This window comes from Neovison vison, chromosome 1, assembly GCF_020171115.1.
Source record: "Neovison vison isolate M4711 chromosome 1, ASM_NN_V1, whole genome shotgun sequence".
NCBI classification, from domain to species: Eukaryota; Metazoa; Chordata; class Mammalia; order Carnivora; family Mustelidae; genus Neogale; species Neogale vison.
In genome coordinates, this window is record NC_058091.1 from 73,422,372 (window position 1) to 73,437,133 (window position 14,762).

The window sequence follows — 14,762 nt, forward strand, 5'->3', positions numbered from 1 at the left end:
TCAGTTATTTATTAATGAAGGAGAATTTAGAGATGAGATAAAGGGTTATTAAAACACTGCCATAAAAATCAACAATTTTTACATTAGGGGGAATTTAATGGTAATCTTAAATATATATAGCATTTACATAATAACTATAGACTTGTTAAAATTTTCCACTAACATTAAGATTGAAATGGGACTAAGTTGAAATCAAATATCTGACAGAATTTTGCTTATGGTGAGGGCCTAGACATTGGCTTGAATTACCAAGGGTAAATATTCATGAGCATTTATAGAAGCTGTCCAAGAGAATTTTGACTATGTAATACCTAACTGCAAACGTACACAACAGTAAATGCATGAGTAACTAAAGCCTTCATAGTACACTAGTAATTTCTGCCAATCATAAAGCAGTCGGAATCCAACATATGAATTAACAACTAGTTTTGGTCACAGTGTTAAGTTACAACATACATACATTTACTTTGAGAAATTGTAGCATAAAAATTAGGTAAAAGACAATATATAATATGGTTTGGGTAGTCTGCATAGACATAAAAAGATGAGTAATGATGTTTACAACCCAAGGAGTCTATGATTCATAAATCATTATCTAAAATGTAATCCAGAGAACAAATGTGGCTTGTGACTGCTTACATATGTCAGTAAAGGTCAAGACAATGGCATATCTCCAAGCTAAATTACTCTTTAAAAACAGGGGATGGATCTGAGAGTATCAGGTTTTCTCTGTCACTTGAAGTCTACCAGTAAAATTCCAGCCCCTGTGCTGACTAACTACCTGGTAGAGATAATGAGAGATATGGGAATGTTATTTGAAAATATCTATCATATTTACAATTAATTTTTAATTTGAAGTAACACATTAGCTTGGGATGGACAATTATAAAATAATTCAAGACTAACCAAGTATTTCTAACAGTGTGACATTATTTATTAGTTCTATGGAAATGATTCTATAGAAATTTGTTCTAGAGAATTTGGATAAACTAATATAATAATATTCCTAAAATATGACAAATGACAGTAAGAATTAACATTTACTGGTACCTTACAGGGCCAGGCACATAGTAATTATCACTTAAAATTTGTTATGATTAGCACATGTCCCATGCACTGTAATAAGAATTAGCTTCATCATTTTATAATAATCATCATCACAAATTAGGTATATAAACTCAATAATATATGTTAAATATATAGATAGAGGAATGAATGACTGAATGGAAAAATACAAAAGGCTCAGAAAGTTTAAATAACCTGCCTAAGTTCACATGACAGAAGAATTTGAGACTTAAGTTGAGCCTTAAGGGTAGCTTAAGAGAGAGAGAGATGGGAGGGGCATGAGCAGGGAGGAGAGGGAGAGTGAGAAGGGGTAGTAAGGGGGAGAGGGAGTAGGGAGGAAGGATAAGCAGACTCCCCACTAAACAGGGAGCTTGTTCTGGGTCTCTATCCCAGGATCCTGGGATCATGACCTGAGCTGAAGGCAGACTGTCAAGTAACCGAACCACCCAGGTGCCCCATTAAGGGTAGATTTTGAATAGGAGAGGAAGACAGACATGCTAAGTATGGAAAACAGCAAGAAAAATAATACACAAAGAGGATGAGCCCTAGATACTTAAGGAGGATGAGCCCTAGATACTTACGGGGTAAAGAGACAGTAAGTACAGATAGGAAGGGAGTATGTGTGGTGAAGCATTAGAAAGCACATTTTGGTATAGGATGGGGACGGGGCAATTCTTTGAAGTCTAGAAGAGTTTGAACATGATCCCGTGATTGTAAGCAGAGTGACATGAGGAAATTTTCTGCCTGAAAGAACTGTAAATTGGCAGCATTAGGCAGTATGGGTGTGGTGGAAAGAATCTATTTAATATAGGAGGAATTCACAATGGTCTGGATTTTGGTATTGATTACACAGAAAATAAAAAAGATAAGTCTAAGAAATATTTTGAAAGAAAAAAATGGATATAGAAGGAAACAGATTAAGAAATAAAGAAACCAATGTTTAGTGAGAAGATCTATCAAATGATGATTTCATTTAAAAATCAATATAGAATATAGTTTTTCTTCACTAAAAGGAAAAGAAGATAAAACTCGATACCAGTTGGACAAGAGAGAACATTTTCATATGGAGTTTGAGTTGATGCTTCCAAATGATGCTTCCAAATGTAGACAGTCTGTTCTTATGTCAAAAGATCAGCCTAGGTAGGATACAGGTACAAAGTCAGCCTTGATTTTCTTTTTTTTTTTTTAAGTCCTGGTATGAAAAAGAGGTATGTGGGAAGAATATAAAAAGCAGACTGGATATAAGAAAGGACCAAAGTTCAAGTTCTGATTCTGAAATTTAACTTAAACGAGTCACTTACCACCTCAAACTAAGTTATTCCATGTTTTAAGTGGAGAAAATAGTATCTACTTCACAGTATTTTAAGCATACAAAGTGAAATGGTCTTGCAAATTGTAAAGCTATATAAAGATACCTTTATACAGTTAAAGTCTTGAGAACCAAAGGGTAGATATTTTAAGCTATGTATTTAAGGACTTTGGAATTGAGACTTCAGCCGACTTCCCTTGATTGAAGATGCACCCCATACTATGCTACAAAACAAGCAATTCATTATTACAGAATTAAAAGGCCACTTGGTCTGTCTGCTTCTGAGACACAGCAAAAATAATACTGACAAATTCTGATAAAATCTTTGAATAATTATCTTTGGGGTTTGTCTTATTGAGTAAATATAATCTTAACTAGCAAATAAAAGAATAATTTTTGAGTTCAAAAGTTCTCATGGCATATCTACATGAGTAGAGAAGCATCTTAATATTGCTTATTCTTATTCTTTATTAGTCTTCAAGTTTGACATTGCATAATACTAAATTATGAAGTGACACATTTAAGCACAGTGACTACTTGACTGAAGCATGCATGATAATAAATTCTTGGTTTTTTATAAGACTTTTCAAGTTACTAATTACACTGAAATAAATAATACTGCCTTAGGAACAAAACCTGAAATATAGATGACTGAACAGAGTACAAGCTCTTAGAGAAGCAGGACGAGGTACATTTTGTGTTCATAGTCTATGTTTATAATATCATTATTTTATTTGTAAGGATTAATCTGAAAAAAAATTTTTATCCAATTTATCCACTTTGATTGAATGAGACCTATGGATCTTGGTATTTCTAAGGAAACTACAACTCAAGTTTGAGTACATAATGACAAGTTGTCTAATATAAATTCCAAATAAGTTGTGATTATATTTTACTTTGCTTCCCCCCGCCCCTTATTTTTGCAGCCTTGTTGAGGTCTGAGCTATTCATTATAGAGGTCACAGATACCACATTTCCACTTTTAAAAAGTAGGAAAAGGATTATGTGGAAATTATCTGATTCTCTTCAATATGCCTGAACCTCCCAGACAGGAAGTATTTGTTTTATATTTGCATACTTAGCACCTTGGGCAGTGTCAGGCATAAAATAGGCATTTATCTATCCTAGACCAAATGAATACAGGGATGTTTTGTCCTATAGATTGCTGGAGCTACTAATCACCAGGACTTAAACAGCTTTTTATTTTGCTGTAATTATGTTGCTTGTATGCAAACTACTCTTAAATTGTTTTTATTTCATTTTTAATGCAAGATGTTACACTCAGAAAATAAAATCTCTTACACTAAAATTCATGTTAGCGTAAAAAATAATATATTGACCTCCTTTGTACCTACAAAACCACATATTAATGAATAATTTAGAACAAAATTAGAGCAAAAAATGCCTTTTCTAAAGCAGTGTTTACTTTTATTCTCATCTTCAAGTTCACCAAAGAATTCTTTGAGGTGCAAGGGAGACCTCCATACCAACCCCTCCTCCCCAAAAAACACCGGAAGGAAAAATAATTTTCCAGTCCGATTTTAAAAATACTATTGTGGAACAGAATAGATTAGTGTACATTGTAAAGACATATATTCTGAATTCCTTCCTTTCTTCCCTGAATTTGCTTTAATCTCCTATTTTATAAATACACTCGATGATTTCTGTTCACCATATGCACTACTATAAAGATTATGGATTCTAGCAATTGCTTCTTGTATGCACAACAGAAACGAGGATTTAATAAAGGAGAGAAGAGTGTAAACCAAGGACAACCCCGCAGTAAACGATCTCTGTAAACCGAAATTTATTAGGTTTGCACTAAATTGGTGGTGGCATCTCAAGAGCCTTTTGTCTGTGGGACGGTGGGTCGGGCAACCATTATCTACTCCGGGAAGCAACGTCTGTGACTCCGCCCGGGCTGGGGGTGGGGAGGGTGCACCGCGTGGAGGGCTGTACGAGAATTAAAGTGAGCGAACAAAGAGAACTCCCAGCAGCCGCCTGCCAGCTCCTCGCAGCTGCATCAGGAGACGTCAGTCACGCCCGGGAAGGCTGTTCGAATACGCCTCCCAGAGAAAAGAGCTCAAGTGAATAATTGATGGAGATTGATCCGCCCAGGACAAAGCTTGCAGAAAACCAGCGCATCCGATTTCGAGCGGTTTTGGAATCCTCTGCCAAGTACAGGATTTGGGAGCGAAGCAAGGACTTGGAGCGCAGCTACAGATCTTCCATCTCGGGTGTGGCTCCGGCCTTTTTGTCTTCTAGCCACCACCCCTGTCACCCGCTCCTTCCTCCACCCCGGCTCGTCCCCGCCTTCTTCTTTTCCCTATGAAAGTAGCCTCTCTTTGGTTACTTCTACCCTATACTCCCTTGCAGTCCCGCCCTCTCCCCTGCCCAGTCCGGTGAGGTCAGCTCATGAATATCAGTGCACTTCCTGAGGAGCGTCTGGCACCGCTTGGTACCTCGCGTGTTCGCCGGCTTGGAGCCGCAGCTCAGCCGAGTCGCGGACCCCGGGAAGTAACCGGCTCTGGGGGCCGCCGAGCCTGCACGTTAACGCCATTGTCTGGAGAAATCGAGTGGGTGTGGAACTGGGGCGAGAGGGCCCAAAGTCGTGCTCAGCCAAAAAGTCGCACATAATACTACGAAGTTAAACTTTCCTTGTCTTTAAAAGACGTAAAAATAAACCCTGAGGTCGCCGGAGGATCAGAAGGAAAACGCTGTTGATGCAACTTCGAAACATCGCGTCTGCAGAGAAGTGAGCAGTTCTGGATTTCTAAAGGGATGGGGATGAGAGATGGGGTGGGTCAATGGGCAGATAAAATTTGAGATTAAAATTGTTGGTTTGTGCCCATCCGGGGTTGCTTGGTTGGCGATTTCCACGGGGGAAGCCTTGAAGAGGCACAGCATCTTGTCACTTTGTGAGAATCACGTGACAGCATGGTACCTTTGATTGTGGGAGCCGAGTTCCTGAGCTTTCTCCTGGGTTAGAGCTGTCTGGGAGCCGAATTTAAACGTTGTCAGGGGACTCTCAGCTCCTAAGTGATTATGCCTAATTCAAAAACAAAAATAAGGTTGCATTGGCAATATAGCTTGGTTAGGTGGTCCGCATTAGTATGACCCATGCCGTTGAACTAGGCCAGACATTCTAGGAGGATGTGGCTCTGAAGAACGTGTAGAAAATAAGTTGGTGGATAACTTTTTTCCCCTTAGTGACTTCTTTGTTCGCCATTATTTTTTAAACTGTTGGGGGAGATCCCAAAAGAGAAAGTCAGGGGCAGAAGGAAACTTCCAGTAATATTTCTTCATAAAATGAGGAATTGCTGCATGTTCACTAAGTTATGATACTTAAAATGGAAAGTAACAGGAAAAATGCTAGTAAAATAACTGGCAAGCATCTCTTCTCCTAGTAGGAGGATTTTTTTCTTTTTTTCTCTTTTTTTAGCAGAACTTTCTGCCTAGTCATACCCCTTTCAGTGCTTTAAAAAGAGATGGTAGCTCTAAGGAAAAAGCACCAAACTGACAGTCGACCAGGAAGCTGGATCACTAGGCAAAAGAACCCAGGAGGCAATGGCTTGCTATTTTCCAGATTTTAAAAGCTAGTGATGGATTTATCTTGGAAAAAATACACAATAGAGGTTTATCTTGCCACCATGAGTAAAGATGCACCATGTTTCTTGGCTGGAGAATCATTCTGTCTCAGAATTTGGCTCCATAGAAGGATTCCGGCACTTTAAAAGTACAACTTTACCTATGATATAAACTTTACCTGTGATATATACCATGTAATAAGATGTTTAAGAATGAAAATATCTTCTATCTGGCAATTACACTTAAAACTAAAATGACTCACAAGAACTATAAAATTCTGATAAATGTAGAAGTCATCACGTGTAACTTAAGACATTGTGCAGGGCTAGCAATAAACTTTTCCAAAAGTATTTTAAAAATTGTTTACCAAAGCTTAAAGAAGAATACTTTTAGGGTTACTAATAACTAAACCATCTAGATGATCCTGAATGCCATTACTTTCTTAAAATGAAGTTGATTTAAAAATCACTCATTACTTTTTGTCTTAGTTCTAGTCTAAAAGAAAATGGGTGAATTTCTCTAACCAAGAACAACAATAAGAGTCAGACCTATCTGTGAAATGTATCCACAGCAAATTTCCTGTAGGAACCTACATCATAACCCCTTTCCTTTCTTTGAGAATAGTAATTAAATTAAATGTTCTCTACTCAATTAGGTTTTAAAATGTGGATTCAATAAGGAGGAAAATCAAAGTTGAAAAAGCAGGGTATTCAACTCTACCACGTGGACTTCTTTTCCTTCTGAATCTTCTTCCTGACTTTATCCCCTCATCTTTTTCTTTCTTTTTTTTTTTTTTTAATTCTCCCATCCCATCAATTCCTTTCTGACCCATATCTCACCATTGCCAGAACCTGCTACCGTGAGAATTTTAGGTTCAGCTGCTTTCCCATCATCATCGTTTTACTGAGATGGAGTGAGTTGGAGATGGTGCCTCCCTCAACAAAATGAAAATAGACTCTTCTGCATCCTCTTCCTAAATTCAAGGCTTCTGTTAAGTGCTTTACAAATTTCATGATTTTCTAGGGCTTCCCTTTTACGGGGAAATCACCCTTTGCTCCGTAACAATGCAGACGTGTTGTGTGCTTCCCTTCTTTTGTTTCTATCTCAGATTAGAAAGGAAGGTTGGCGGATTTGAGAAGGGAAAAGAATGATCTGGTGATAAACCATTCTAATCTCATCTGGTAGATTCTTTCCAGACCGCTATGAGTCAGCCACCGATGGGGGGCGCTGCCCCCGCCACAGCCACAGCTTCTGCAGCCACTTCTGCCACTGAGGCTCGACTGCACCCAGAGGGCAGCAGCAGAAAACAGCAGCGTGCTCAATCACCTGCCAGACTAAGGGACAATTCGGTCCGACAGACAACCGCGACCACCCGGTCCCCCGTGGGGGCCGGCACTAAACTCAATTCTGTTCGACAGCAGCAGCTGCAGCAGCAGCAGCAGGGCAACAAGACCGGGAGCCGCTCAGTGCCTCCGACCAGTGCCCGAGGAGGCGGAGGCGGGGCGGAGAAGGCTGCGCCCCTGGCGCCCAAAGGGGCCGCGCCGGGAGCTGTCCATCTCGCGGCTGGTGCTGAAGCGGCCCCTGCGGCGACCCTGGCCCCCGTGGGCGGCAGGAGGCCTGGCCCGTCGGAGGAGCCATCCCGGGAGCTAGAGCCGGTGTCCGCTAAACTCGGGGAACCCCCTCCGCTCGGGGAAGGAGGAGGAGGGGGTGGGGAAGGAGGAGGAGCCGGCGGTGGTTCCGGGGAAAGGGAGGGGGGCGCTCCGCAGCCGCCGCCGCCGCCCAGGGGCTGGCGAGGGAAAGGCGTACGCGCTCAGCAGAGGGGCAGCAGCGGCGGGGAGGGGGCCTCCCCTTCACCATCCTCTGCGGGCAAAACCCCAGGCCCCGGCAGCAGAAACTCCGGAAGCGGTGTTGTGGGGAGCGGGAGCGGTGGCGGAGGGAGCTACTGGAAGGAAGGATGTCTGCAGTCTGAGCTCATCCAGTTCCACCTCAAGAAAGAGCGGGCGGCAGCGGCGGCGGCCGCGGCTCAGATGCACACTAAGAACGGCGGCAGCAGCAGCCGCAGCTCCCCGGTCGCTGGCGCCCCTGCCATCTGCGAGCCTCTCGCAATCCCTTCAGTCTCCCCAATGGCGGCGGCAGCGGAGGGCCCCCAGCAGAGCGCCGAGGGCAGCGCGAGTGGAGGGGGCATGCAGGCGGCGGCGCCTCCTTCGTCGCAGCCGCACCCGCAGCAGCTCCAGGAGCAGGAAGAAATGCAGGAGGAGATGGAGAAACTGCGAGAGGAAAACGAGACTCTCAAGGTGAGAAGGGTGGGGGGCAGCCCCGTGGGGGAGGGGAGGTGTGGGTCTCGGAGGATTAGGGCGTGTCCCTCGAGGGTGAGAGTCTGTTAACCTGTTAGGTAGCCTTAAAAAGGGAAGGGAAGAAGAAACAGGGGGGGCGGCTCCTTGGCCTTTTCCAGGTTTAAAACGACCTAAGATTAGTAGCCTCAGGTTTTAATTTAAATCCAAATTTGGGCCTTCGTTCTCTAATTATCATGGTTTGTCCCACTTTTTCATGCAGAGAGGTAGAGTAGGAGAGTATGAGAAGGCCCAAAGAAGGCCCGTTTTTCTAGTTTCTTCTTCATTCAGCTCTGCACTCCTGTCTCATGGAGAGGGGGCAATAAAACTGAGAATTTTCAGTTGGCATGGGGTACGTACGGTGCATGTCCGGGTGGCAGGGGGCAAGGTTAATTTTGACCCACGGCCTGTCACCGCCTCAGAACGAGATTGATGAGCTGAGGACCGAGATGGACGAGATGAGGGACACTTTCTTCGAGGAGGATGCCTGTCAACTGCAGGAAATGCGCCACGAGTTGGAGAGAGCCAACAAAAACTGCCGGATCCTGCAGTACCGCCTCCGCAAAGCCGAGCGCAAAAGGCTCCGCTACGCGCAGACTGGGGAAATCGACGGGGAGCTGTTGCGCAGCCTGGAGCAGGATCTCAAGGTCTGCTGCACCCGGGCTTGGGTTGGGGGGGGTGGGTGCGGGAGGCACGGGGCAGGGACGGCAGATGAGACCTCTTTGCGAGGAAAGGCCTTTACTGGTCATTAGCAAAGACACGGAGTTTCGCAGAGCTAACCACGAAATCCCAGGCTTCGGGGCAGGAGAAAGGGAAGAACAGACCAGCGGGTCTGAAGGGTCTAGTGTGCGTGGAAGGCCTTGAGGAAAGCGAGGTTAGTGGGCTTTCCTGGGAGTAATGGTGACTCCTTCAGAGATGGTGGGAGGAGGGCGCCTCATCCGGCAGAAACGCGGGCGTGGCAAAGCGCAGACTCTGGCGTTGGTAGATCTGGCCTCCAGAGGCTGTCTTCCGAGCAAAGGCCAGGTGAAATCAGCCGGTCAAGAACAGCGCGATGAAGACTCCTGAAGGGAAAGGATTGAAGACCAGAACAGCGTTGGAAAGATATTAGAGTTAGGGTTTCTCCCTGCAAGTCACCCTAACCTCCTTCTTCCAGGACTCCTTCCTTTCTGTACTTTGCTAACTCCATGAAAGAAAATCTGCTCAAATTGCCGCCCCTTGTGGAGAAGTAAAGAGCGAGTGCAGTAAATGAAAGAACCTCATTCTTAATGTGAAGCTCTTCCTTTAGAATTTACCCCAGTGTGGAAATTTTAACCTTGAAATACGTTTTTTAAGTAGGTGTGGCCTGTTCGATTCAGTTTGACTGTAGGCAGATTCACTGACAGTGCAAACCAATGTTATCTTCATAACCTTGGACAACCAAACATAATTTTAATTATTTTTAACTTCCTCAAGATATGAAAATCGAGTGTCATTATCCTATATTTGTTTTAAAGAAAGCTGTGAGAAAACACTTAATGGAAGTCATTGTATTATTATTTTTTTCTTTTCCTAACATTTGTTGAGTGCTCACTATGCACCAGGCACTGTGGCAAGCATTCTTATATATTAACAGTGAGTTATCTCTCTAAATGTTAGCAGAAGACAAAAAAAGGGGGGGGAGGGGGACCTATGAGGTTGGAATTATTACTAACATCATCTTGTATGGAAGCTGAACCTTTTCATAGTTAAAGTGCCCAGTCCCCAGCCCTGGGAATTGGCTAATAGGTGGCCAGGCTGTCTCCCCACCCAGTAGAAAACCACAGTCTATGTCCTGAGCCACTATATAATACCACACCAAAGCAAAGGCAAAAATGTACACTGTAGTTAAAGCAAAACAAAACTTAATCTCAAGGACTGATATATTTCCTAGGATTTCATATTTCATAGGATCAGAATTCAATCCTCACACTTCACCTGTGAAAACTTCGTTTTCTAGTCATGAAAATGAGTAATAACAGAAATATATAATGTTGTTGTAGAATCAGGAGATACATGACATTTCTTTAGGCATGATGAATCACAGTTGAACATCTGTTACGTGGTGTAGTGTAGAGGTTTAGGGAACAGAGCGGAGAGCCAGACTACCTGACCACTTGTTAGCTGTGTGACCTTGAGCATATTACTTCACATCTCTAAGACTCCATTTTCTCATTTGTAAAGTAGGAATAGTAATAGTCCCTATATCATGGGTTTGTTGTGATGGTTAAATCATTTATATATGTGAATGACTTATATATAAAGCATACTGGTATATGGCAGAAACAATTTGTATATCAACTCTTAATAGTTGTATTTATTTATTTATGGCTCTTAGTAGTTTTAAGGTGACTGTAACTTTAGCTCACTATTTTATTGTCTTTAATTATATATTACTGTTAAAACACTTTAACTTAGGTTGCAAAGGATGTATCTGTCAGACTTCACCACGAATTGGAAAATGTGGAAGAAAAGCGAACAACAACAGAAGACGAAAATGAAAAACTGAGGCAACAGCTTATAGAAGTTGAGATCGCAAAGCAAGCTTTACAGAATGAACTGGAAAAAATGAAGGAGGTTAGTATTTGATTATCTCATGTTCTGCTACATATACATTTAGTTCTTTAGAAAAGAATCCCCAGGACAAATATGACTGTTAAAATACTTCCATCTTTTAATTATTATAGATCAGTTTCTTGTTCTCACCCAATATACTAACAGATGCATGACTTCATACTAAAGTAATAAGTAGTAAAGAAAAATTGACCTCAGCCCTACCTCTAACTTGATATATATGAGCTCTGACTGAGGTTCCATTCTGTCCTCTAAGTTCATGTTAAAGAGGGGCATCTGGGTGGTGCAGTCGGTTGAGCTCCTGACTCTTGGTTTAGGCTCTGGTCATGATCTGAGGGTTGTGGGATTGAGTCCTGTATGAGGCTCTGCACTCAGCCCTGACTCTGCCTGGGTTTCTCCCTCTCCCTCTCTCCCTACCCACCCCCAAATAAATAAATAAATCTTTTTTAAAAATAAATAAATAAATTTATGCTAAAGAAATTACACAACTATACAAACACAAAGCATGTCTAAGATCACGAAGGACTAAGTCTTGTGTTGAGAAGAAGAAATAGTCCTGTGATTACTACTGAGTTCATAGAACTCAGACTTTTAGAATGAAAATGACATAAAAATCATTTAATTGAATCAAATTGAAACATTGTTTGAATCCTCCTTATGACAAAACCCCCAAATAATCAGATGCTTAGAACATTACCAGTGACTGACCTTTAAGTTCATTTGCATTAGCCAATTCTGTCACAACCTAGCTCTTTTGAAAGGTTTTCTTTGTTTTCAGTTGAAATCTATTTCATTGTAATTGAAATTGACCAATTCATCTTAGTTCTTACCCTTTAGGGTAGAAGGAAGAGTCCAGAGTCCTCTTTCCACATCAGGTATTTGAAGTTTCTATTTCCCCTAAATTTTCTCAAAGAACAAAATTAGTATCAGAAAATAATTGGAGGAGAAAAGAAACAGAAAGTTTATAGATAAGATAAAGGAGAAAAGATAACAGAAAGTTATCAAGAAGTGATTAGCTTTGTTATGGAGAGAGTGGTTGGGTTATGAACATCGGGAAGGTATGTGCTATGGTGAGTGCTGTGAAGTGTGTAAACCTGATGATTCACAGACCTGTATCCCTGGGGCAAGTAATACACTATATGTTAATAAAAATAATTAATAAAAATAAATAAAGAAGTAATTAGCTTTGTGATAAGTAGCAATTGAGTTAAAATAATCATCTTTGAAAACTGCCTGAGAGTATATGTGCAACTTACGAAAATTATTATTGAGAATTAGCAAATGCACAAATGGTCCTCTGGACATTGTCCTCTGCTTAAATATGCAGAATTTTTTTTTTAAAGATTTTATTTATTTATTTGACAGAGAGAGATTACAAGTAGGCAGAGAGGCAGGCAGAGAGAGAGAGGAGGAAGCAGGCTCCCTGTGGAGCAGAGAGCCTGACTTGGGACTCGATCCCAGGTCCCTGAGATCATGACCTGAGCTGAAGGCAGCGGCTTAACCCACTGAGCCACCCAGGTGCCCCTAAATATGCAGAATTTAAATGAAAATCCTAACCTTTCCATGGACTAACTGAATTATTGCACCTTGCATTGTTTTGCTTATCTTAAAATGGTATAAAAATATATTTACCATGTAACAGTGAAAAAAGTATCAAGTCTGGTTAGGAATATGTATGTAATAGTTTCAGTGGGGTAAACTATTTTGTGATCTAAGTTTCTATTTATTATTATATTATCCTGATTTTAAACATTTTTTAACATGAAAAATTAGGGCAAAACCATTTATTTTTTTAAAGATTTTATTTATTTATTTGACAGACAGAGTAGGGAGAGAGGCAGGCAGAGAGAGACGGAGAAGCAGGCTCCCTGCTGAGCAGAGAGCCTGATGTGGGGCTGGATCCCAGGACCCTGGGATCATGACCTGAGCCGAAGGCAGAGGCTTTAACCCACTGAGCCACCCAGGCACCCCATGGCAAAACCATTTTCATGATCTGTAATTCCTAGCTAATACCTAAGGACGGCGTGCGCTACAGGAGGAAAACATGGAAACTGGGAGCCATGTGACCATCTTTATCATGTAACTAACTGTGTGACTTAAAAAGCTTCAAACTTGCCTCAGTTTATTCAGTTGTAAAATGTTGTCTTAATGATTCTCAGCATCTCCTGCAGCTATCACGACTTTTATCATGAAGTCCAGGACATTATCTTTAAAGAGTAGCATAGATTTTTTTTTCCTAAAGTTAAGAGATTAACTATGAAATTATGTGAAGTATATGCTTCTTAAACAATAATGTACAGTTGAAATTAAAAAATGAAAAAAATTAATTTCCAGGAAAAACAATGAAATCGGCAGCTTTATTCGTTTGCTAGGGCAGCTGTATCAAAGTACTGCCAACTGGGTAGTGTAAATAATAGACATTTATTTTCTCACAGTTCTGGAAGCTGGGAGTCCAAAGTCAAGGTATAGTCAGGGTTTACTCTCTAGGAGGGCAGGATCTGTTCCAGGCCTCTCTCCTTGGCTTATGGACAGTTGTCTTCATGTTTACACTGCATTCTCCCTATAAATACCTATGTCCAAATTTCCCCTTTTATAGACATCAGTTGTTGTAGATTAGGACCTACCTAATTGTAGGTCGTACATTGTAGATTGACTGCCTCTGTAAAGACCCTATCTCCAAAAAAGGTCACATTCTGTAGTACTCTGGGTTATGAATTCAGCATGTGAATTGAGGGGACCCAATTCATTCTATAACCATAGCAATTAAACATCTTCTTATAGGCAAGTAAAGAGAAAGTTCATTGTCAGTTACATTAGGCTCCATTCCATGTTCATACCTCACTTGCCTTCTCCCATATTCCTTGTTTATACAATTAAGAATACTCAAGTCAAAACAAACTTCATTTGATGACCAGGAATGAAAGAGAAATACTTTGTGATTTGGTATCATGTGAATGTTTTTTAAGTAAATATCTGAAAGTTGGATTTAAGAATGGCATAAGAGGGGCACCTGGGTGGCTCAGTGGGTTAAAGCCTCTGCCTTCAGCTCAGGTCATGATCCCGGGGTCTTGGGATTGAGCCCCACATCGGGCTCTCTGCCCTGCGGGGAGCCTGCTTCCTCCTTTCTCTCTCTGCCTGCCTCTCTGCCTGTCAAATAAATAAATAAAATCTTTAAAAAAAAAAAAAAAAAAGAATGGCATAAGAGCTTCCTGATTTCATTCTGTGTCCAGAAAAGGAGAAAATACCTGTAGACTGTCCATTAGCCAGATAGATGGGACATCTGCCATTGTAAAATAAAAGCCAGAATAGTCTGGCTACCAGGAAGGAGGGCTAGAACCTGAGAATGCCCTCAGGAGAATCACTGTAGAAGGGATGTCTGGGTGGCTCAGTTGGTTGGATGACTGCCTTCGGCTCAGGTCATGATCCCAGAGTCCTGGGATCGAGTCCCACATCGGGCTCCCAGCTCCATGGGGAGTCTGCTTCTCCCTCTGACCTTCTCCTCGCTCATGCTCTCTCTCACTGTCTCTCTCTCAAATAAATAAATAAAAATCTTTAAAAAAAAAAAAAAAAAGGAGAATCACTGTAGAGATGTGTTTTGTTGATTCTGCCTCAACTATTTCTTCCTTCAGGGCTCTGACTCTGATTTGGGAAAACATTCTTGTAGTATCAAACAATGTGGGTATATGTTCATGCCAAAAAGGAAATTCACATTCTCCTTGGAGTTCTAAAAGCCAAACTCCAGTCCCTGATTAGAGACTACAACAACAATAACAAAAAGTGGAGGGAATTTAGGAGCATGTATTCAGGATATTAGCTTTTAAAGTAACCTTTGATTAAAAAGATGGGCTCTACAATAGCATTCCCAGTTTGAGAAGGTGGGT

At 41.5% G+C, this 14,762-nt stretch overlaps 1 protein-coding gene across 1 annotated transcript in view; it reads left to right on the forward strand.

Moving 5' to 3' along the window:
- Nucleotides 1-4,330: 4,330 nt before the first annotated feature.
- SOGA3 (SOGA family member 3) overlaps nucleotides 4,331-14,762 on the forward strand; it is a 48,836-nt gene continuing 38,404 nt past the window's right edge. Inside the window, exons 1-4 of the mRNA XM_044249287.1 lie at nucleotides 4,331-5,129; nucleotides 7,148-8,256; nucleotides 8,715-8,939; nucleotides 10,726-10,884. Of these exons, the coding sequence (XP_044105222.1) occupies nucleotides 7,165-8,256; nucleotides 8,715-8,939; nucleotides 10,726-10,884 (1,476 nt within the window). The 5' untranslated portion in view covers nucleotides 4,331-5,129; nucleotides 7,148-7,164. The remainder of the gene's footprint in view (nucleotides 5,130-7,147; nucleotides 8,257-8,714; nucleotides 8,940-10,725; nucleotides 10,885-14,762) is intronic.